Source organism: Felis catus, chromosome A2 (assembly GCF_018350175.1).
Source record: "Felis catus isolate Fca126 chromosome A2, F.catus_Fca126_mat1.0, whole genome shotgun sequence".
Taxonomy (NCBI): Eukaryota; Metazoa; Chordata; class Mammalia; order Carnivora; family Felidae; genus Felis; species Felis catus.
Window position 1 is genome coordinate 44,753,867 of NC_058369.1, and position 25,916 is coordinate 44,779,782.

A 25,916-nucleotide genomic window follows, 5' to 3' on the forward strand; every position below is an offset into this window, starting at 1 on the left:
CCCCAATGAATACATTCCAATTATGTTATTTTAAATTCCAGAAAACATAGGATCAAAATTTATAATGCTAAATATTTGGAAATCCTAGATGAAATTACTAAAGCATAGTATTTAATTTGACAGGACAAGTATATACAAATAAGTATACAAAATATTTCAATAAGGTAATTCCAAAACATATATAGTACTCCTCCCTTATCCACGGGGAATATTTTCCAAGACCCCCAGTGGATGCCTGAGATCACAGATAGTACTAAACCCTATATATACAATTTTTTTCCTATATGTTGATACCTATGATAAAATTTAATTTATCATTTAAGCATAGGAAGGAATTAATAGCAATTACTAATAATAAAATAGTACAATTATAACAATATACTGTAAGAAAATATAAGCAAATGTAGTCTCTCTCCAAAATTATCTTATTTTACTGGACTAATCCTTCTTGTGATGATGTGAGATGATAAAATACCTGCATAATGAGATGTAATGATGTGAATCACATAGACATTGTGACATCACATTAGTCCACTATTAACATTCTCACCTTACCACAGTTGGCCAGAGGTAACTGATACCATGGAAAGCAAATATGTGCATGAGCGGGTCTCCTGTATATATATATATGTTCCTTCCAAGTGCCCATGTAATGCTTATTGTAATTGATTACTTAATAAGCCATGAAAAACATTTCAACAAGTTAAAATTGTACAGATCAGTCTTATTTTTTGCCATTATATAGTTAAGCTAGAATTTAGCTATAGATCAAGTTTATACAACAACAATAACCACATTTAAAAAATATCAACCCAAGCAAATGTCGATTCATTTTTCTAATTTCTGCTGGGTCAAAGCAGAAAGAAACAAATTTAGGGATGTTTCAAAATTTGAAGAAATGAAACCAAATACATCTACACTTATGAAATTTACAAATAGTGCATCTAGAAGCAAGTGAATAACTGAACTTGTTATTAAGAAATTCTGGGGATGCCTGTGTGGCTCACTTGGTTCAGCGACCAGCTCTCAGTTTAGGCTCATGGTTTGTGAATTCAAGCCCCACCTCTTGATCTCAGCTTAGGTCATGATTTCACTATTCATGAGATGGAGCCCAGGGTCAGGCTGTGCACTGATAGTGCTTGGGATTCTCTCCCTCTCTCTCTCTCTCTTCCCCTCCCCTGCACTCTCTCTATCTCAAAATAAATAAATAAACAGTAAAAAATAATTATGGAAATCAAAATCAGTAAACTATTCACTTCAAAAAGGTAAAATAGAACACACACACACACACACACACACGCACACACACACTAAGAGGAATAGAAGAAAAGAAGATAAAGGTCAAAATTAGTAAATTGGAAAATAGAAACCGTACACATGAGATGTCTGAGAGAAGTTTTGAGAAGGAAAAAAAATACATAGTGCCTTCCTCTCCAAATCTAATAAAAAAAAGAGAAATACAAATACACAAAATTAGAAATTAAAAAGAGCATACAATTTTGCATACAAGATTTAAAATCATAAGAGCAAACCACCCACAATTCTATGATCATTTGAACATCTAGATGAAATGAAAAGTGTACTGAGACCACATAAATAACAAAATTGAACCAAGAAAATATAGAAAATCTGAATAGACCATTTATCATGGGAGAATTTAAAGCTATCAAGAATCACTTTCTCCCAAGTGCTCTGAGTCACAAATTTTATAAGAGATTTTTTTTCAAAAATTTAAGGTAATAAAAGGCCATATTTCATTCTTTCTCATTGCCAAGTAGTATTCCATTGTGTATATAAACCATAATTTCTTTATCCGTTCATCAGTTGATGGACATTTAGGCTCTTTCCATAATTTGGCTATTGTTGAAAGTGCTGCTATAAACATAGGGGTACATGTGTCCCTATGCATCAGCATTCCTCTATCCCTTGGGTAAATTCCTAGCAGTGCTATTGCTGGGTCACAGAGTAGATTTATTTTTAATTTTTTGAGGAACCTCCACACTGTTTTCCAGAGTGGCTGCACCAGTTTTCATTCCCACTAACAGTGCAAGAAGTTTCCAGTTTCTCCACATCCTCTCCTGCATCTATAGTCTCCTAATTTGTTCATTTTAGCCACTCTGACTGGTGTGAGGTGATGTCTCAGTGTAGTTTTGATTTGTATTTCCCTGATGAGGAGTGACATTGAGCACTCCTCATGTGCCTATTGGCCATCTGGATGTCTTCTTTAGAGAAGTGTCTATTCATGTTTTCTGCCCATTTCTTCCCTGGATTATTTGTTTTTCGGGTGTGGAGTTTGGTGACAATGTGATGGAACTGGAGAGTGTTATGCTAAGTGAAATAAGTCATACAAAGAAAGATACCATTTGTTATCACTCTTGTGTGGATCCTGAGAAACTTAACAGAAGACCATGGGGGAGGGGAAGGAAAAAAAAATTAGGGAGAGAACCAAACCATAGGAGACTCTTAAAAAGTGAGAATAAACTGAGGGTTGATAGGGCGTGGGAGGGAGGGGAAAGTGGGTGATGGGCACTGAGGAGGGCACCTGTTGGGATGAGCACTGGGTGTTGTATGGAAACCAGTTTGACAATAAATTTCATATTTAAAAAAAATGAATAAACATTAAAAAGAGTATCTTAAAAAAAATTTAAGATAATTCCCTTACCAAATAATTTGTGTCAAAGCAAAGACAGGACCAAAAACGACCAGTTCATTTAATGAAATGAATAGAATCTTCTCACCAGAACCTGACAAAGCAAAAGCAACCTCACATATGAATGTTACTAATACTAACATTAGAGAGTGGATAATACAGGTCAGGCACAATTTAAAATTCTTTGCATATGTTAACTGATTTAATTCTTACAACAACCATAATAGTACCTATGTCCCCATTTTATAGATAACAAACTTAACTTGAGACGTTAAGTAAATATGACATTCCTCAACAATTCATAAACAACATTTTTTGATATGTCTACAATATGAGGAAAAGTCTTTAAGAATACAGATAACTCTAAAAAGAGTATCTGCTTTAATCTTTCCAATATTTTAGATTAAAAATGTTTTAAGTTATAAAATAGAAGTGTAATGAAAAGTAGAAATATATTTCTGTGACAACTAACACCCAAAGAGGGTAGGAGACATGTAAGAATGAAACAATGCTGATAATTATTAAAGGTGGACGATACATGAGGGTTCATTATCCCATTATCTCTACTTTCATAATTGGTATATGCTTAAAAATATCTGGAACAGGAACTTTAAAATTCAAGTGTATGTTGGATTTCGTGAACTCCAAGGTTCCTTCTAGCTTCGATTTAAATGGTTCTCCATTGTTAATTACCTCTTTGTCCAAAAAAGCATTTTTCTGCCAGCTTTTGTGGGAGTAAGATGTTTGTTTGCATTGTATGGAGGAGTTTCTACAACCCATGAACATATGGGTATCTTGCAAATATATAGCTATTTTATTATTCTCCATTTGAAAATTGGTCTGGATAGTCAAGTTAAAATAGCTGCCCTTCTACCCTGCTTTGAGAGATGCTTATCACTAAAAATGCCTGGATTGGCAATAATCCGCTTTGCTCCTGCCTAGAGCTGTTCTGAATCTCCAGTGGCAGGCCCTCGCCGTGTTACTGGGGCAAGTGTGCAGTGATGTGCATTAAATCTGCACTCAGCAATGCTCAGATGATGACTTTCTGCAGGGACTGAGGAAAATATACATATAAACACCCCACTCCCAAATGGCACTGTAGCCTAGTTAAGAGAATTGCTTGCGGGGGAGTGCATTATGCTAAGAGGACTAGTTCATTTTCAGGTTAGAAAACTTTAAATTCAAGTTGACATAGCTTCTATTTTCATTTCCATACTTATCTCAGCTGGGGAAATATGGCATTTGTCACTAAAAATCAACCAGTGAAATACAGGGAAGGGATGTGAAAGTCAGTGGTCCAAGCCTGAAAGTGGCTGTGAGCTGAAACACATCATACTTTATTTTGTAGCAAATACCATACCAAATTGGCTTTCCACTGGTACACCTTCTTTTATTTTCAACAAAATCCCATGTACCCAGGAACAGTCTTTAACAGCAAAATGCAATTAACGTAGGTTTACTTGTGATATACCAGCATTCTAGACATCTCATAAACAATTAAGAATCAAGTCTGAATTAAACTCAGAGTTTCAGGGCTAAGTATGTCAGAGTAACACAGAGTATGTCAGTTTCCTGACAATGAGCAGCTTCACTCAACAAACCACATATAAGGGGTTTCCCTGTTAAGTCATATGTGGCCTCCATTTTAATGTCTGGGTAGATCCATAAAGCTTAAAGTCCAGAAGCTTTCATGTGATTATACTGAAGTTTTCAGAATGAGAATGAATCAGCTTGTTAAAAGGTAGAACTGGCTAAAACTGAAATTAATCCTTCATAATCCTGGCTTTAAAAACTCTCATCTGTGTTGTGTGCAGGTATCTTTAAAATGAGTCACAGGTACGTGAAAGGGCTCCTCTGGACACCCTTTTACATTCTGTCCCACCATATCCCTTTCCAAAAGCAGCTGGGAAACAATCCAGGGTTAATTAAATGAAGAGTCAGTTTGCTTTCGTATACACTGAGTATAAGAAATAGCAAAGTTTTAAGAGTTTCTGTTGACAGGCTGATAGCATATATTTGCCATTCAGATCCTATGCCTTGTAAAAAAAAATGAAGAAGAATTTGGGGTGTTGACCCTGGGATATGTAATTTATGCATGGCTCTTGTAAGCTCTTACCTCTTAATCACTCAGGAGCCCCTGCTCTTCAAGCAGTCTAATGATACCCTGCTGACTATCACTCTGCTTGCAGTTCTGCCTTCGTCACATCTGTCACCACCACTTCCCAAGGGGACTCTGAAAGTTGGAAAGTCTGACATCCGTACATTAACTACCCTGTGACTTTCTCCATTAATAATGGACTGTCCCGCCGTAAGCCGTGAGCTTCCTCCCCAACACTGGCTGCTTTTCTTTTTATGTGCCACTATGCCTGTCATCAGAGAGATAGCCAGAGAAAAGACATCTGGCATCTTTAACTCATAGGGGGTTCATAAAAATTAAAGCAGGTAGATTGTTCTCTCAAATGAAGTTCCTGGAACTACTGAATGATGAATGCCGTGCTAATGGCCTCCTTCCTCTGGCTTGTTGACAGCCTGTAACCAGTTTTTGGTTTTTGGTTTTTGTGGTTTTATTTTTTTTTTAATCGCATCCACACTGACACACACATCCTAAATTTTTATTTAACAGATATATTACTAATTGTTATGTTGAATACTCAGAGATGAAGCCCAATTATTTTGAAAATGTTCTTTCTTTCCATATCTGCAAAGGATTTGTCCTAAGATGTGAACTCAGTAGGTGAAGACTTGTTTTTCAATTAATTGTTAAAAAAGAATTATCTGAAGTCAGTCAAAATGGCCTTTAAGATTTTGGCTGGATTATTAATTTTTACGTCAGAGGTCCATAGAAACTAGGGGCAGAAAAGAGAAAATTAGAAGCCCACTGGGCCAGCATAGCAGGTTTTTGCTTTTGCCCAAAAAGCAAAATAAAGAACAAAGAGGTGACCATAACAGAAACATGTTAGTCCCCTGTAGGTGAATGATTTTTATTTCTCTAAAGCTCATAAATATTGAGACGTTCAGCACTTCGCTTGACAGGTTACTTGTCAAGTTACTGTAAGAATAAATTACCTTACCCAGAATCTGGACCAGGACTCTAAACCTTTCAGAGACAACACTGAAAAAGCCAGGCGTGAGATAATAGGGAAGAGTGAAGGCTCTGGTCAACTAGAGACCATGCATCTCATCTAAAAGGGGCAAGTGATGGGTACTACCAGGCATCCAAGTGGGTGTTCTTAGGATCAATGAGGCATTCAGACTGACCTGATCACCATGGAGCACACTTGGCACACGGCAGGTCAGGACAGAATGCATCCCTAAAGAGCAGAGCCAGGTTCTTCCCTTCAGTGGGAGTCCAGGAGTCGTACAAACAGCAATTCAGGGACTGATTTTTGTCCCTGCAGTCATATTTTAAGAGCAAAGAGTGTAGCCAAGCATGGAGCCTTCTGACTTAGAAGGTTGACGTCTTAAGTAGAAGCAAAGATCTCATGTAGCTTCCAAAGTCCCCATGAGGAGCAAGTCTGTGATGAGAGTCACCACATTCAGGGAAACCCAACACACTGACTGCCAATCCTGGATTATTTTTACTGTAGCACTGTTGCCTGGTCACCTGGATGACATTTTACCTTTATCAGATTTTCAGGATGACAAAGCCAGAAAGTTAACCTAAGACAAGTTTTTTACAGAAAAGATAGAGTTTTAACATTCTACCTGCTGTTGTGATGTGGGAGTGTGAGATCAGATCTTCACTTTTCTTTTCTTTTTCTTTTCCTCCTTCTCATCCTTTCCCTTCCTCCTTCTCTACCTCATCTCCTTCTCATCCTTCTTCTTTTGGAAAAGCTAGATATTTAAAAAAATTTTAAGTTTATTTATTTTTCAAGAGAGATAGAGACAGCATGAGTGCAGGAGGGGCAGAGAGAGAGAGAGAGGGAAGAGAGAATCCCAAGCAGGCTCCTTACTGCCAGTACAGACCCTTACTTGGGGTTTGAACCCACAAAACAGTGAGAGCATGACCTGAGCCGAAACCAAGAGTTGGATGCTTAACCAACTGAGCCAAGCAGGCATCCCATGGAAAAACTACATTTTTTAAATACTAAGTCTCCCAATTTTTTTTAAAAAAAATTAATGTTTATGTATTTTTGAGAGAGACAGAGAGAGAGAGAGAGAGAGAGAGAGAGAGAGAGAGCTGTGGAAAGACAGAGATAGAGGGAGACACAGAATCTGAAGCAGGCTCCAGGCTCCAAGTTGTCAGCATAGAGCCCAATGCAGGGCTTGAACCCATGAGCTGTGAGATCATGACCAGAACCAAAGTCGGACTTTTAACCGACTAAGCCACCCAGGCACCCAAGTCTCCCAATTTTTAAATGAGAATACTCGAGTAAGAGTACTAGACCAGAAGACAGAAGACCTGGGTCCCAGGTTTCTGGCAATTAGCTGTGTGATCTACATCTGTAAAGTAAAAGAGTAAAAGCCTTGCATAAGGTCGGTGAAAAGCTGTTTCTATGATGCTGTTACTATTTTCTAATTGGTAAAGAGGTGATACTTCCTATTCATATGTTCAGTACCAGGAAGCCCAGTCCTCTTACCTCACCTTTTGTACTCTCCTTTATCATGTGAAACCAAAGAGTGAGAATAAAACACTCAGAGGTGTTTTAAGCCTAAATGCCCATTGTTGGACAAGATTTCCCAAAAAAGATACTAAGAAGAGTGATGCTAACTCTTATGGAATTTGGACCAACCTATCTGCTTTTCTTTGCATTGCCCAGAAAAAAATGGCTCAAAAAAAGTTATATCTGGGTAGATTTTGGATTTTAGTCCAGCTTTTTAGAGCACTGATATGTTAATACAGTGCAGAGATTATCATCTCTGCTACAATCCTAGTTGAAATTGCTTCATATTACGACCTTGTTATATCCTGCATTCTTTGAAGTATGCTTATGTTGCCAACTCTGTCATCATCACCAAGAAAATGTACTGTGGTGGAGAATTCCTGTACAAGTGAAAGAGAAGAAGGATTAGTTTTATTTTTATTTTTATTTTTCTGCTACAATTTCATCAGTCTTATGGGGACCAAGTCAGGGATTCCATCTGTAACCAGCGATGAATAAAGGAATTTATCAATTCCCAAATGGGCTGCAACATCAAATCTGCATTTAGCCAATAGCCTAAGGATTTGGTTATTTGCTCAAACCTTTTTGAAGAAATCTTTTCATTTTTTGTGGGTCAGAGGCTCTTTGTTACATGGGAAAGGTATATCCACGAGGAACAGAAGGGAATAGGTTGAAAGCACAGTTATTAGAAATGTTCTCATTCGTGATAACACAGGCATTTGTAGGAATTTCATTTTCATCCATTGACCACAATATTAAACATTTCACCAAGGAAATGTTCCACAGGAGATTTACTCTTAGGAATAGGATCTAATCTTTTATATCACAGTAAGAAGCTGATCAAAGGCATTGAAAGCTAGCTATTAAAGGATTAACTAGGTCACATTGAAATATAAGATGTAAAAACAGAAGAACCTTTTCTATTCGGTTGAAGCTTATAAAAAAAATACAGAAACCAACCCCCCTCCCCATTTTTTTCAAGAACACGTTAGTTAAGAGAATATATTGAGACTTCATTCAACATTTAAAATTTTCTCTGTGAGACTTGTTGAAGCCATCTTGAGGATTACGTTCTTTGACACAAGGACAGTGGAAAGCCATTAGGTTTTAGGTAATTGTGTTTATAGTTTGAAAATATAACTCTCCTGAAGAGTGTGGGAAATGGCTTGCAGTAGGGTATGAGTGTGTAAAGAGAGACCAAGAGCATGGAAGTTGTAATAATCCAACTAGGAGATGTTGGTGTTTCTGTCTCATGTAGTGGCTGTGGCAATGGATACTTTTCTGCTTCCTCCCCTAACACAAATACAGAATCTCTCTGGGCCTGTAAGGTCAACCTCACCCATTTGTGCACTGAATTCTGTCCCCTCTCACCCTCTCAAAGACTGCTCTAGCCATTGTTTTTCTCCTTTTCCCTGCATTCAATAAATTCTCCTTCCCTGCTACATCCCTTCTATCTGCATTCAAACATGCAACAATACCTTCCGTCCTAAATAAATCAGAAAATCCCTTGACCCCCACTACCCCATTTCTATGCTCTCCTTTACTGCAAAACTGCACAAAAGAGTTATCTCTGCATCTTCTGTTTCAGTGACTCTTGCACATAGTGCCTCAGGACTTTTCCCCAGAATTGTACTTAAATAGTCTCATCAGTGATCTCCTATGGTACTACTGCCAGTGGTAAATTGTCAGTTGTCTCTCTATTCAGCCAGTCAGCAGCATTTGGATATAGTTGATCACTCTCAACTGGAAATACTCTCTTCCCTTGACCTTGGGCTACAACTCTCTTGGTACTCCTGTACTTCACTAGTTTCCCATTTCAGTCTCTTTAACTGGCTTCTTCTTACTTTCCTTGTCAGCTTCCCATCTTCTTTAAGTGAATTATAAGAGCCCTCAAGTTCAGGACCCAGACTTTGTATATAGGGAGTATATATACATACTCCCTAATGATGTCATATAGCTCATGGCTTTAAAAACCACTTTTATATTTATGTTTCCCAAATGTCTATCTTCACTATCCCTCCCTCCTAAATCCAAGCAAGACTCGTGTATTCATTGTCTGATCATCACCTTGCTTGGTTGCCTAATAGTCATCTCAAAGATAACATGACCAGGGGCACCTGGGTGGCTCAGTCGGTTAAGCGTCCGACTTCGGCTCAGGTCATGATTTCACGGTCCGTGAGTTCGAGCCCCGCGTCGGGCTCTGTGCTGACAGCTCGGAGCCTGGAGCCTGTTTCGGATTCTGTGTCTCCTTCTCTCTGACCCTCCCCTGTTCATGCTCTGTCTCTCTCTGTCTCAAAAATAAATAAATGTTAAAAAAAAAATTTTTTTTAAAGATAACATGACCAAACTTGAGCTTTGATCTTCTTTCTAAATCTGATCTTGCTAGAGTTTTCCCAGTTATAGGAAAGGGCCGCCCCGTTTATCCAGTGGCTCAAGACTGAAATCTAGGACATAACCCTTAATTTATTTCTTTTTCTTATACTTCCATCTAATTTGTCAGCAAATCCTTTGCATTGTACCTTCAAAGTATACCCTGTGTCTAACAACTTCTCCCCACTTCCACCACTAACACCCTCATTCACACTCCCAACACATCTACTTTGAATTTTGTAACAGCCTCCTAGCCGTTCTCCCTACTTCTATTTCTACCCCACTCCATATGATAAAAGACAGAATGATACTTTTGAGATGTAAGTCAGTTCATGCTTCTTCCTTGCTTAAAACTCTCCAAAGGCTTTTACATCTGATTCAGGGGGAAAAAAAACCCTAAAACTCCTCTCTTGGCTAATAGCCTCCATATAGCTGATCCCTGGAATGTCTTAATCATCATCCCCCTTCTCATTGTCTTGCACTCATATGCTCTGTCTCAGAGACACTAAACATATACCTGCCTGCAGTGGAGTCTTTGTGATTGCTGTTCCCTTATCTTTAAATTCTCATTTCCCAGATACTGTATGGCTTGTACCCTTTCATGTAAGAACTGTGGTCATTTTCACTCCTTCTCTGATATTTTTAAAAGTACCATCTCTCTCATTGCTTCTTTTTCTTAGTCATGTTCGGTACCATGTGATTACGCTCCTTTGCAAGAACTCTATGTATTTACAGATTTGGGGGATTTAGTGGTTGTATTTTAAAACACTTTATATTAAAACCACCATAGATTTATTATCCAGTGGAATTTGAAAGTAGAATAAATGTGTAATATAAACTCCTGGCTTGTAATAAACTGCTGTGGGATCTGTCTCCTGGCTCTTCAGAATGTGTGTTCTATCCTACTTTTCAGTTGGGATACATCAGTGGAAAGTTAAAATGCACTATTTTATTTGGACTGGACAATCATCTATATCATGTAATTGAGATATACTTAGAAAACAATCTTCTCCATATTTCTTTGTCATTGGTCTGCCATCACACCTGTTAAGTCCCAACATCACTATCAGTCTTCCCTAATGGAACTAACAACAGTTAGAAGTCAGCCTAAAATGCTTCTATAAGAAGCCTTTGCAGAGACTTTAACTATAATTACATGGTCTAATAAGCCAGAGTCTGTTTACAGGGCAATAAAACAAAATATGTCGTCTTTTAAAGCACTGTAAAGGCTCTCTCAACCCACCCACCCCCCTCCCCCCTCTTAGCTAACTTTCTGGATAAAGAGATTCTCTCCATTCCTTCTTTAATGCACAATGCCTATTGACTGTGGCAAACTGTAGGTTCATGGCTTGGTAGGCTACACTAAAGTAAACCTATACCCTTCTGTTCCTCCCTTTTAAGTTGTATACTTGCCGAGAGTCAGTTTTTTTTCTCCTAAACCTATTTATGTTAAATTGTACTTATATAGTTTAAATATTACATAAACTAATGAAAGGTAATGAAAAGGAAAGAACTGTCACTTCTACAAAAACAACTTGGAATCCTTTGAGGAAGACTTAATAAAGACAAGTCAATGAAAAATAAAGATGCCGTGGGCAAGATAATTATAAAAATTTAGGGGGGGGGGGGATCATTAAACTCTAGTAGGATTGTATTCTCTTGTAATTTCACCAGTCTTTTTTTTTAACAAAACCAAGTCTCAGGCATGATGAGTGTAGTTTAGGTAAAAATGATAACATCAGCCTAGTTAACAGTCAACTTAAAAAAAAAAGATAACACTCAAGAAAAAAAAAAAAAAGGAGGTGCCTGGGTGGCTTAGTCAGTTAAGCATTGGACTCTGGATTTCGGCTCAGGCCATGATTGCGTAGTCATGAGCCCCCGCTGTCAGTGCAGAGTCTGCTTGGGATTCTATGTCTCCCTCTCTCTCTGCCATTCCCTCATGTGTGTGCGGGCATGTATGTGTGGTCTCTCATGTTCTCTGTCTCAAAATAAATAAATAAACATTTTTAAAAGATAAAAAATGAGAAGGCAAAGAGGTATATGGTTCCTATATCAAAAGATTGACAAGGGTGCCTGGGTGGAAGTTTGGTTAAGCATCAGACTCTTGATCTCACCTCAGGTCATGATCTCACAGTTGGTGAGTTCGAGCCCCACACCTGGCTCTCCCTCTCTCTGCCCTTCCCTCTCTCCCTTCCTCTCTCTCTGTCTCTCTCTCTCTCTCTCTCTCTCCCTCCCTCCCTCCCTCCCTCAAAAAAATAAATAAACTTTAAAAAATATTTACAAATAATACATTTGATTTTCTAAATAAGATTTATTAATGAATAATAAATACATAAATAATACCTAAAATAAACTTAATTGCATAAGATAGTTAAAGTGTAAATATGGCATTTTTTTTTTGTGGTTTCCCACTTTTACTCTTTAAATTAACCAACTAATTCTAGGTTCCAAGAGTGTAGGTCAAGAGAATTTTTATATTATTTGTAAACACCTTTCAAAAGTAGGGATTACATTCCCCTTATAGACATGTTAAGAATACTGAAGGAGGTGAAATATTCAGAACAATCCTTTGAGAAAAGTAAATTACTAGTCCCATTTTATACGTGATGCTTAGAGTAAATGACTTAGAGCTGACCTGTTAGGAACTAAGGTCTGCCTTACTCAGGGTTCCTACTGAGTTCTTAGGCTTGAATGCCTCTTCACACCTCTCCTACACTTCCCATTTATATCTTTTACAATGTAGATTTTTCAAAATAAACACCAACTAAAGACTGCTGAGATAATCATGTATTTTAATTAAGGGCTTTTGAATCCTTATGACATGATGATAATAGAAATGCCATGTTTATATATCCAGTAACCAGATCTCATATTTTAGGAGGTTTTAAGAGTATGTAGGACAGTCCCTTGATTTGGGAAATGCTGTTTATTAAATTCACCTCTTGGAGATTTTACAACTTAAGGATTTGGAGAAGTCCTGTAGTGAAGAAATGTACCCAACTTTTTTCAACCTGTAATCTCCCCAACATATTTGTCCACATAGTTTAACATATGGCATATAATGCCTCTTTAAATTCAATTAAACCAGTATTTCATGCATATGTGTTTTAAATGTTGCTTTGTAGAATGGGTGCTCATGTTTTTTTTTTTTTTTTCTTATGATCAGTTGTGTTTTTACAGACTCTCAACTTGTTGACCATAGTTCTCTGGTCTGAGTCTTTTTATTACATCCTTGTTCTCATTTCTTAATTAAGTCAGAAGGGAAAAGTCAAATGTTTCAAGAGATAGACTTGGCAGTTTCTTCTGATAGCTGAACCTTGGCACCCATCACCTTAGAAGTCACTAAGGGCCACATGCAATTCTCCACAAGCTGAGATCTACTAAAAACTAAGATCACCCCTTGTTTAACAGGTCTTGGTTAAGAAGCTTATGGAGAGCCAAAAAAAAAAAAAAAGAAAGAAAGAAAGAAAAATTCAAACTCCTGCCACAAGCTGAAAAAGTGCATCTAAGGTCAGGCATCATAAAAGAGGGTCAGCTAATCAGTGTTCACCTAGCAGTTTGTGATCTGAAGGGTAATAGGAATGCTAAAATTATATGTATCTTGTCCCTTATACCTAACATTAGTATGTCTGTGTTTGTGAAGCTGGCTGAAAATAATTCTGTGTCACATGCCCTCCTTTGCAGAATAACCAAGCCATTTGCTGTTTATCGTCATTTGTGTCTGTCCTGTGCAAACGCATAGTGTGCTAGCACCTGGCCACCTAGTAAATAACAGATGAACATTGGCTGTCTATATTCAGAGCTTTTATTGAGAGGGACCTTCATTCATTCCACTCTTACTTTCTGTCCTGTATCATCATCCATCAGAGGAGATCAACTACAGAGATACTCCTAGAAAATACCAATCTGCCTGATTCCGTATCCCCATACTCTTGCAGAACTGACTTGACTACTAGAACAACACAGAGTTGAGGTGACTTGCCCAAGTTCACACCTCTGACAACTGGTAGATGCAGCATTATAACTAAACTTTTAGCCTAAGCTTTTAGATGATATGTTTTTAGTTAGAATCAAGCTAGGTCGACATCTGAGGAAGATGAATTAAAGCAAAGAAGCCAAGAATGCATTAGAGCAGTCCTGTGTTAGCAGAACTAGTCAGGGACAAGGGGGGTAATTTTTGCTTCAAATAGAATTAAAAAGGTAGAATTGGAGAACAAGTTTTCAGAAGTCATCATACAATTGGCCATTGGATATTTGTTGAGATTATATAACATTCTTCAATATTATGTCAATTGTCTAATTGTTTTGTAATCAACATCCTTTTTGTCTTAAGTTTCAAAACCCAATTCAAATGAGCTTGAACAAAAATGAGAACATATTGGCATAAAATTCCCATTAGACACAGCTAGATTTTAGCTCTCGAGTGATAGTTTTAGGAATCTATGCATGTTTTGGCTTTACTTTGCTTGAGCTGGCTCTCACTGTATGGTAACCCCAGCAAAAAGAGAGTGACTCATTCCCAGTGATTTTAGCACAAGCTTCAAAATTGACTTTCATGTGTCAGCTTGAGTCACGTGCCCATCCTTAAACTAATTATGGTGACTGGAGGTTATGGGGTGGTGCCGGATAGAAAATTCGGATTGGGTAGACATAGAACATGTGTACATTCCTGGAGCCAGAATGAAGAGAAGCCCAACTCATATAATAGCATCTACTGAGAGTAGGAGAGAAATGGTTCCTAATGAGAAGTCGGGGATGAGTTGACCAGGTGGGAAAAACTAAGCACCAAAAACAATCAGTGTCCAGTTGTTGTCTTATATGTATCAAGGTATGTTTGCAGTCCAGGATCCCCAAAGAGTTATTTCAGGATAGAAGAAATAAATACCATGAACCATAAGATTTACTGTCCTAGAAACATAAGCAGGATGCAGGAAAACTGATTCCCCTAAAACTATATCCCTACTTTATATATCCTGTTCTGTAGTGCTTAGAATGCCTGGTATATAACAGGCACACAGAAATATTTGTTGAATGAGTGATTGAAAACTAGACATAATGGATACAGTGTTTCAGTTTAGGGTGATGAAAAGTTCTGGAGATAGATAATGAGTAATAGTTGCACAACAATTTGGATGTACTAATACCACTGAACTGGACACATTAAAGTGGTAAATTTTATGTGTATCTTGCCACAGTATAATTTTTTAAAAGAGAGAAAAAGCCTACGCATTGAGAAAGACAAAATTTTGAGGGCTTCTTTGGGCCTCTTGTTTTCCATTTAAGCCTGCCCTAGTCAGTCACTGGGCCTCAGGGGTTAGGCAGTGACCGGTGTGAACAGAAGCGGTTTCCACAAAGTGAGGCACAGATATTAGCTGTCCCCTACTTCATTCAAGAAGAGCAAGGGGCACAAAATGATTTAGGTTCATGGAAATCCGGAAGATTTGCTTTAGGAATGCATGTATGAAAGAGGTTCACTCGCTTTTAAAACTGTATTTTCTCCAAGGGCCAGGCAAGTAATAGTATAAATGATTAAGATACTGTAGGCAAGGTAGAGATCTACATGATCCCTTCAAACAGGCCAGCCATTGCTCATCTTTGGCCACTTACTGCCTTGAGGAGAAATGAGGTCAGTATTGTGTGGCCTTGTAGTTTTCCCTGAGGAGACTTAAATGTGAAATTCTCTGTGAAATCTTTCAATTTTTGAATGTTGGCAATCATTGAAAAACACTTTAAGATAGTAAGCATGGGAAACAGAACAAAACTATTACACAAATCTGGCTCATCGTCCCCCACCTTGAAATAAATGTTGTAAATGTTCCCGTCTTTCTATTTATTTTCATTTTCTTCTGAAGCTCAAACTATTGTTCACTTTGCCACAAAACACAGTAATGACCCCGTGCATTTAGTGTATTTTACAGTATAGGGTGACTTGTGTGGTTAGAACAAATATAATCATTCCAGTTTTACTCTTTTTTTTTATTTTTTATGTTTATTTTTAAGAGAAAGAGAGAGAGCAGGGAAGGGCAGAGAGAGGGAGACAGAGGATCCAAAGCTGGCTTTGTACTGATAGCAGAGAGCTTGATGCACGGCTCGAACCATGAACCATGAGATCATGACCTGAGCCAAAGTCAGATGCTTAATCAACTGAGCCACCAAGGCACCCCCAGTTTTACTTTTGAAACCACTGAGGCTTTAAGTAGAGTTACTTTAAATTTGCACCCAGATTATGTCATGAAACTTCAGGTCATTTCTTTCTTTCAAAACTCCCCACCAGCTTCTGCTATATCATTTATCAAGATCAATTATTTTTCCCTTTCATCAGAGAAAGCTGAGTTTCTCAATTCCCCACAACTCCTTTGTTACTCAGATGGGAGGAAAAAAAATCGTTACCTATGTGAAACTATAGAAGAAGATTTGTGTATTTAGATCTAATAAATTCAATAACCAGGGAATTTAAATCATATAATATTTCCCATCTTTCCAGAGATAGATAGACTTTTTTTCCTGAGGGAACTTTTAACTTAAGAATGTGTTTAAATCCCCCTGGCATGACGGAATAATCATTAATGTTTACAGTTGCTATAGCAACTAGAAATGCTGGCGATTGAGTAGGAAAAGAGCCTGAGAGAGGAAGATAAGCTGTGTCAATTATTGAACATCTGTCAAACATTTAGCCAATTTAAAGTGACAGGCAAAATGCTCAAAGTTGAAGGTGGGTGAAATGTATTTTTCCTAACATTCACTTAAGAACATCATTTTTGTATTGTTTTGCCACTATTACAGAGGGGTAATTAACTTTTATTTCCATCCATGTAAAAGAGGTATTTTCGATGAGTAAGATATGTTTGCATGTGTAATTTTTTATGCCCTAATAGTATTAATCCAAATCTACTGGATGTTGCTTTACAGTGTCTGAGCTCTTTTGCATACATTATTTAATTTAGTCTCATGGTAATGCACACATTTGGTAAGTAATATCCATTTTATAGAATTTTGCATTTTATGGGAACAGAGAGGTGAAAAAGTGTGTTTCAGAATGTATGCTTCTTCATTCAGGACTCTCCTCTCCTCATCCTAGCCACGACTCATTCATGCAGAGGCAGCACCCTACATATTTGTCACATGTGTGTCCACTACCCTCTCTTGTACCGTGGCAGGCAGATCAATTATGACTCCTTTTTCCTTGAGTACCACTGCATCCTCAAAACCCTAACGTAGCATTCTGGAGAGCCAATACCAATTAGGCAGAGCTCCCCAGTCAAGTTAAAATCTATTTGCAATCCCTGCCCAGTAATGATTTCTCACCTTTGCTTGGTGTTTTCTCGTTTACAAATCGTTTCATGTATATGGTTTTATTTGGTCATCAAGCCTCTGAGGTGAGGGTTATCCCTTCTTTACATGTGAGAAAATTGAAGCTTAGAGAGATTAAGTGATTTGGCCAAGATCACAAAATGAGGTGCAGGACATCTCCTCCCTACTGCCCTTTCAACTACACTATATGAGAAAAGAGCAGTAGGTGTAAGAACTAAGGTCATGGATTCCAAGTCCTGCCCTAATCACATGCTAATTACAAACCAAACCACACCAAACCAAGAAAGGTTAATGCCTCCCAAGGTACTTCTCCCTGCTCCTGAAAGGAGAGTAGTAGATAGATTTTCTCTGGAATACTTTCCTGCTATCAATCTGTAATACATGAGTTCTAAATATAACTTTACTGCTAAGTTTCCCAATTACAGCATTTGTTTATTATCTACCATATGTTTATCATTGCCCCCCCTCCTCAACTTCTAGAAAGTGAGAGAACAAATTAGTTTTAAGTTACTATTTTGCTACTTCAGCTTATTAGCACGAATATACTAGTGCTACACAAATGGTCAGAAGATTTAATATTCTGGGTTAGTTTTGCTTAATGCTAAGTTTTAAATATTCTCTGTGTTCCTCACTTTTCCTTTCCTGGAAAATAGATATTACATCCTAGAAATGAATCAAATGAATACTACAAAATGAAAATAATTTCAAAAAATGAGTACGACACTAAGATAAGATGTCATTGTAGCTTTATTAATCATAAACCCTGATCTGGTCTGTTAACATAAGTGGATGATTTAGAATGGATCTTTACCATGAAGTTGAACGAATATGTAGATGATCAGACAATTGTTTTCACAGTCTTTGCTTTAGCATTAATAGCAATAAACATTAACATTGTTGAGTACTTGTATTTGCTATACACTGTGCTAATTGTAATTAAGCATTTTGCTTATTACAACATTGCCTTTGATCTTTTCAGCCACCTATAAAGTGTATTATTATCCTCACTTTTCAGATGAGGAAATTGAGTCTTAGATAAGCTAAGTCACTTTCTGGGCCTTATAGAAGGGGCAAAGTTTCAGGACCAGAGAAATATGTCTAACTCCAAATACTAGAGTACATATTTGACTGGTTATAGAAAATACTCTTAAAATACCTTAGGTGAGGATATTTCAGTTAAACACACACACACACACACACACACACACACACACAGACTTAGACATCAGATAGAGAACTGTGATGATCAGATGTTATTTTCCTCTGAAAGTTTTTCTTGAAGCTGCCCCCCCCCACCACCGTCTTTGCTGCATTGCCATAAAAGTGATACAAGAGTCATTGGTAAGAATCCACTATTTCTTTTTTTTTTAATCCATTATTTATTTTATTTTGACACACACACAGCACACAGGGAAGGGGCAGAGAGAGAGAAAGAGATAGAATCCCAAGCAGGCTCTGCACTGTCAGAGCAGATCCCTACACAGGGCTCCATCTCACAGATCATGAGATCATGACCTGAGCTGAAATCAGGAGTCAGAGGCTTAAGCAACTGAGCCACCCAGGCACCCCAAGAATCCACTATTTCTAAGAGCTGGTAATTTAAAGAACAATTTTCTTTTAATTTTTAAGTTAATTTATTTTGAGAGAGAGAGAGAGAGCACAAGTAGGGGAGGGGAAGAGGGAGAGAGAGAAAGAGAAAGAGTCCCAAGCAGGCTTTGCACCATCAGCACGGAGCCCAATGTGGGCTCAAATCCACAAACTGTAGGATCATGACCTGAGCCAAAACTAAGAGTCAGATGCTCAACCAACTGAGCCACCCAAGTGCCCTGATTTAAAGAACATTTTTAAATGGTAGTGGGTGGTGGGATATTAGTATACAATGATTTTTCAAAGGACATTCTGAGGGGACGTATGGATGATGGTAAGAAAAGGACATTACTAAATGGGAGAGGGGAGGTAAGCTAAGCCTCTAAGTAGGAAAAGAAATGACAAGGGTTTTTATTGGTTAAGACATTTAATCTAGAGGACAGAAACTCAGTGTCCACTAGGGATTTTTTTTTAATGAACAAATTTACTGATTTTTTTTTAAAGCAGCTTACGTGAAAGACAAAAATGTTTCCTCAAAATTGATTTTCTCAAGTAACTCAGATACCACCTGCACTCACTTGCTTTGCATATCAGCTCTCAGTCTTAGCTTCATCCACTCAAATCAACTTGTCTCTAGCACATTAAACATGGGCATGAGGCACTTTGCTCACAGCCCCTACATCTCAAAACCTGAAGGAGAAAAAAAGGCCCCCTTTTGCAGGGATTGCATTTTAGAAAATTCTGATTGGCTGGCTTTTGTCATATGAGTCTTCCTGAACCAATTACTGTGCCTTAGGGGATGAGGTAATACGACTGGTCTACCTCAAGACTCATGCCCATTCGTACGGCCAGCCTTTGAGGAATGATGATTGGTTATCATGAGAACCAAAGGAAGAAGTATTGCCAAGAAGAGTAACTTACCTTTTATGGCAAACCAAATAGTAAAGAAAAACTCAAGGATGATTAATCATTCATCTGGTTCTGTCCACCACATCTCAAGGCAGAATTTGACTATTATGGTCATTGAATATCTTTTATGTTTATAAAGGTACAAGTAAAAGTAAATTCTTCTCTTTGGGAAGGACAGATCTATTTTTAATAGACCACCAGGCCAAATGCATTTGTTATTGGTCTTACTTCAGCATTGGCAAAATGCAGACAAGAGACGGCAAAAAGCATCTCTGATTACAATGAAGACTAGTATTTGCTTGGCAAATTTGATTAATGGTTAATTTAGAATCAAAATTTAAATGTCAGTTGTTTGAATTTCAGACCACATCTTTAATTGAGGAGGAGGAGGGTGTAGAATTGTTTAATAATCTGATGAAAAGGCTGTATATCAGTGACTTGTGTGGGAGTTGGTGACATTGCTTGAAAACTTGTTCTGTTACTCATATAACTGCTTGAATCCTTTTAAAAATGTAAATAATTATAGTTTAACTGACATTTTCTACCATTTACTCAAAATTGTTAATCATTCCTAAGAATGCCTTTCAATTCCCACATTGAATATTTTTTCCTTTCTCCCCAGAAATTGCTAAGCTTCAGGTAATAAGACAGATTTTGATTATGTTGTGACAAACAGCACATATTCTAATAATGATGATGTGTGCAGCCTTTTCTTAGAAAATATCTTTAAATGTTGATATACAAGTGACCTGTATATCCTGATATTTCAAGATTTAACTGGTCAGCTAGCTAGTTCCCTGATATTCTGAGCATCTCTTGAGTGCCATACAGGATTAGGTACAAGATGGTGGTGAACCCTGAAATAACCCCCACTGTAGTTATTTCAGCAAAAGGCCTGGCAACATCAGTCATGATAACCTCTGTGCCCACCTTGTTACTGGCTCAGTTAAGTTGAAAGGTGCCATTGCAATGGCTTCCAGCATAGGAAAAGAAATCTTGGCCTAGGTGTCAGCTTTAATCCTAAATCTAAATCCACTGGTTTTCTTGGTGGTCTTAGAATAGATCACTTGTTTTCCTATGTCTCACTTTCCCTGTCCCTCCAATGGAACCAATCTTTATTCTGCTTATTTCCTCTACTTATTAGTAGAGGCAACAAATGAGATTATGGATACTCAAGTGTTTTGAAGTGTAAAGAATTAAACCAGTTGTGATTCTGCTCATGTACTTATAAGACGTAGCCTTACTTATGGGGCGCCTGCGTGGCTCAGTCAGTTGAGCGTCCAACTTCAGCTCAGGTCATGATTTCACAGTCCGTGGGTTTGAGCCCCGCGTTGGGTTCTGTGCTGACAGGTCGGAGCCTGGAGCCTGCTTCTGATTCTGTGTCTCCCTCTCTCTTCTCTCTGCCCCTCCCCTGCTCACGCTGTCTCTCCCTGTCTCTCAAAAATAAATAAATGTAAAAAAAAAAGAAATTAAAGAAAAAGACGTAGCCTTACTTAAAAATAGATTTGAAAACCTGGCTCACCAAATCCAAGTTTCCTTCCTTCTATGCGGTAATATCTTAGTCCAGGGATTAGTGCCCCCTTTGAGTAACTGCGGTTCTGGCCAGGCCACCCAGGTGTCATCTGCTTACCTGAGTTTTATTGGCACATGTCATTTAGCCTGTTGTGTTGTATGGGCTAACCATCTCTGCATGCCTACCTCTCTGCTTTTACTGAGTCTTTTTTCCCTTAAGTATTTGGAAGACTATGAATTAGTCATCTTTTCTTAACTGCCATTTTGTAAACTCAGTAAAACTGCATGTCAGAGATAAAAGGAAAGTTTTTTTAGAGAAAGGGCTTAGCCATTCTGATTTGAAAAATGTACATTCTGATATTATAGATTTTCTGTCCTTCTCTGATTTCAGTGATTCTGCTTTGCAATCAGTGGTCTAATGGAAGTATTGTATACTCTTCTTTATAGGTAACTTGTTTCTTACTAATGCTTTTGGCCTAGAGTTTAGTAATGAATTGGTGCTCTAGGAAACTTGGGACATTTGGAATTCCAATTCAATTCAACTAATATTCACTAGTTGATTACAGAATGGGAGGGACGAAAGTGAAGCATATGTTCCCCTGCCATATGTATTCTTGTCCACAAGTAATTCTTGAATTTGGTAGCTGGAGAAGAGACAAGTAATTGAATAATTCTAATATAGGAAAAACAAAATTTTAATATGTGAAATAATGTGTAGTTGCCGCGAAGCAAAAGAGAAACACATGTTGATTTGGTTGATGAGCAGAGACCACATATATTTTTCCAGGAGGGAAGATGGCTCTTTGCAAAAGGTAGCCATTGAGATAAGCAGAAGGCAGAAGGGCATCCTGAGAGAGAGTGACCAAGCCTAGGCAGGAAGATTGAAAAACATAGAGCACATCAGGGGATCAGTGCCTGTTTTTCCACTTTACCTTAAGCAACTCTACTTAGCAGACAAACATTTCTTAAAATATAGTTTTGTTGGTAAGAGCAAATCACAAAAAAGCTAAAAAACAGAGGTCTCAGCTTACAGCCGAGACAGGTAGGCATAGCCTTCCCATAGTGCCTTATCTTTGTATTTAAAGGTGATTTCAGAGAAAATGGATATGTATTATATGACAAAGAAATCAGAGTAATCAACCTCTCTGTTCTTTTGCAGAGCCTAGTTTGAAGAGTACTCCCCCAGAATATGGACTTACATGGAGAGAGGAGTAGGAAACTAAGACTAGATAATTTGAAGTCCTGCTTTGGAAGGACTTGACAACTATGTTGATGTATTTTACTTGATTCAGGTTGCAGTAGAGATCACAGAGGACTCGTGTGGGAAGGAGGAATGGGATCCAAAACTGCTCTTTAGAAAAATTAATCTGGCAGTGGTGTGTGGGTTGGCCTGGAATGTTGGCAAAATGGCAGGATGTTCTTAGGCCAATGACAGGTAATGGTGAGATGGGCATAGAAGCAAGAAATCCTGTGGAATTCTAATCTACAGGATTTGGATACTGACTGGATATACCTTCCCCAGCAATACCTCCCCCAACATTTCTAGAGAGAATCAGAGATCTGGCAGAAGGCCTTGTAGGAAAGGGACATAAGTTTTAAGCTGAAAGAGGTATATCTCATTTTTTTCAGCCCAATTCTCACCTGAGGAAAAGTGGCTTTCTCTTTAGAATGGGGCATTGAACTTTGATAGGTATCTTTTTAACCAGCATGCAGTTTTCACATTGTCTCAAGTATTTTATATTTTACTTTGGCTGTCAAAGATATCTATGCCTTAAGGAATTAAAACTTACCAGATGAGCTTTGGATGTTGTATTTGAGTTCTTCATAAAATACGATAGTACCTTTGATTTCTTTAAATGCCAAATTTTTAACAAGTAACTGAAAGAAGCACCCTTTAATCCCAATGAACAGTATTTTTTTTTTCTGCCTCTCATAGTCCATTCAAACTATCACAGAGAGATAGCCTTACAGGTTTGACTACGTAAAGAGGGCTGGACCACCGCTCATCACAATCGTACAAAGCTCTAATGTTTGTTCTGTGTGGTTTTGGTGTCATCTCTACCTTCCTTCCATCAAAATACTCCAATTAGCTTGTGCTTACTCTATAGTACCATTTTCATGCTAGTAAGAGCATGCAACTAAGTGTCAATTCCATTTCTTTGCGTTTCCTCTCTGTATTTCAAAACAGGTCACACACTCAATTGCCAACTGAGCAATATGGGCCTGTGTAAGAAGTAGGGATTGGTAAAGGCTGTGGCACAATGGAGACCCCCAGCCCTCTCCTAAATGGGCAGCCACTACTCAGCTCTGCCAGTTGTTTCCCTCATGGAATGAGAGACTAGCGTGTTTCTCTCTTTTAATGCACTGTTTCTCCCGGTGTGATCTCCAGACCACCAGCAGCAGCACCTGGGAACTTGTTTCAAATGCACATTCTTAGTCTCCATCCCTGACCTTCTGAATCAGAAACCGGGTGTGGAACTCTGCATTCTGTATGGTAACAAGGCCCTTCTGGTGATTCTGAGCTCACTCAAGTTAAAGAACCATTAGTGGAGTGGATGCTGTGTTGCACTTCCCTGATTTCTCTTGAGGACTGATAACTGAGAGCTGTGTTTGAGTTTCAAGAAAATCCCAATATCTAGATGTTCATGTGATTTTTACTCTTTTTAAAGCCTGTGAAACCGTAAAAGACACGCATGCTTATGCAAGCTAAATCCATTCTGTGTGCCGTCACTTTGCAGCCTCTACTCAAGAGTCTGAATGTGCTAACTTTGAAAAGAATGCTGTTCTGTTGAAAAAAATATATGGATTCTTTCCTTAGTGTATGAAAGTTTGCTGACACCAGACCTAGACGATATTTCCCAAACTTTTTTTACTGATATTTTTCTGAGAGCAAAAGAGAGTCAGCATGTACCCCTGGGAATCTGGGAACATATCCTGAAGCAGTGAACCACAAGCACATGGTTTTGTTGAAGCCTTGCCTTATACATTTATGATTTGTATGGGTTTTATATCTATGCCATCATATACTTATATTTGGCTTATGCTCAAGACAATGTGTTAAATTGCCCTCAAGTTAAATTCTTTAACTTTTGCCTACAAAATTTTAAAGTCTACACTCCAGAAAAGTGTCTAATTCACCCAGTAAGATAGAGGCAAGAAAACAAGAAGTAACCCATAAAAGGGAGGAGATTGTAAACTATACACAAGAGCAACATTTACAGGCTATATACTTGACTCGAAGATGTCCCTTTTTCCATCTTATTTCCCCTACCTCCACTCTCACATCTGAGTGACCAAAGCACATGTACCAAATAATCATTGAGCGAAAAGTCAGGAGGCTTATTTTTAGAAGTGCCTGCCCCCAGTTTGCATGAGATTTGGCACTAGGCCTTTTCTAACCCTTGCCTCACACGGTCACCATTTCATTTCTCCTAAATCACTTTTACAAAGATGGTGAAGAATTTTGACCTTAGGTACCAGCACCAATTGATTGGAAGCAACTGCCTAAAGCACTGTATGGAGAATGATTGTGAATTTGTGTGTGGCATAGTCAGTTACTGTGTCAGCCATGGGTGGAGGAGTTAGCAGCTAGCTAGTGGTCCAGGTGACAGATACATGTCACCCCTGCTCTATTCAGCACCAGTTATATTGAAAAACAATTTCTGAATTCTGGGAGGTCCTGCTTGATGCTGGAGACTTGTCTAAACCAAGTTCTCTGAGTCACAAAGCATCCATGTTACGGGTCCTTTCAGCCACAGGCATGATTTCAGCAACCTACATAGTATAGTGCCACGGCCAGCATTGTAATCATTCAAAGCCCATTAGTCTATGTCGTAATTAATAGAGGTATAATATCTGTCCTATTGTGGCCCTTCAGATTTCAGCTTCTCTTAGACACCTCTATTCTCCTTCTGTTTCACGAAATGCTGTTGACTGTATGACAGTCAAATATGACTTTATATTGATCTTTTAGGGTCTTAGTATAATTAGAGGTTTTATCCAGAGGCATCTTCTCTGAGAAGCCAGAAGTCTGTCAGCCACTCCCTCTTGGGAGATCTCACAAATCTTTCATATGACAACACACTCTTCTCTTAGGCTTTCCCACCACCTATTTATGATGTAAAATCACTAGTGCTGTTTAGTGCTTGACTTGTCTGGTACAATTCTTATTTTTTCTGGAATTACTTAGATTACTCCCAATTTATAACACCTCTCTTTTCCTAAGTTCATAGGAAGACAAAATACTTATCAATCCATTTATAAGCAAAAAAAAAAAAAAAAACAAAAACAAAAAAGCAAAACAAAATCAAAAAAACACACAGAAACACATTCATTCTTAAAAGCTGACATCAACATGTTTAATGTTCAATTTCGCTTTTAGTTTAGGCAGGGAAACTGTTCTTTTTATTATTTCTATTTTTCAGATGAGACAACTAAGAAGTGGAAATTACTTTCTAGCTGATAAGCCCTGAAGCCAAGACTCAATCCATATATTTTGACAACAAATCCAGGGATCTTGGAACTGGGTTATGCTCTCTGCCTCCTTGCCCAGGAAAACTACTAATGGGTTCCAATCCCTGTCTTCAGTTCCATTGCTTAGCTGAGCTCAATGATTTTGTGAGTTGGTGTTTGCTAAATATTTGGCCAAGAAGTAAACCAGTGAATATATTCATATAACCCATGGTATCTATAGAATCACTTAAGATACATTTTTCACATCTACCTGCTTAGAATATCTCAGTTTAAATTCAACTTCACAACCCTGTACAAAAAGTAGAATTAAGTATTGGTAAAACTATCTAAAAATAAGGAGACTCTCATACTGTTTAAATAATTTATTAAAGTGAAAGTGGTTACAACATAAGGACTAGAATCCAGATATCCTGAGTGTTAATTCTACTATCTTTTTTCTACACAATACAACACAGCTTAATTGAAATAAATGTAGTATACTGTTGTGTGTGTGTGTGTGT

At 38.0% G+C, this 25,916-nt stretch overlaps 1 protein-coding gene across 7 annotated transcripts in view; it reads left to right on the plus strand.

Annotated features, from left to right (window-relative positions):
- The window catches only part of CNTN4 (contactin 4), an 899,609-nt gene that overhangs the window by 686,956 nt on the left and 186,737 nt on the right, over positions 1-25,916 (plus strand). The window contains exon 1 of one of the 7 annotated variants that reach the window (XM_023249979.2): positions 16,195-16,336. The exons of the other annotated variants lie outside the window; for them this stretch is intronic. Within the exon in view, the coding sequence (XP_023105747.1) occupies positions 16,321-16,336 (16 nt within the window). The 5' untranslated portion in view covers positions 16,195-16,320. Of the gene's footprint in view, positions 1-16,194; positions 16,337-25,916 lie in introns of those variants that run through there. 7 annotated transcript variants of the gene reach the window in all.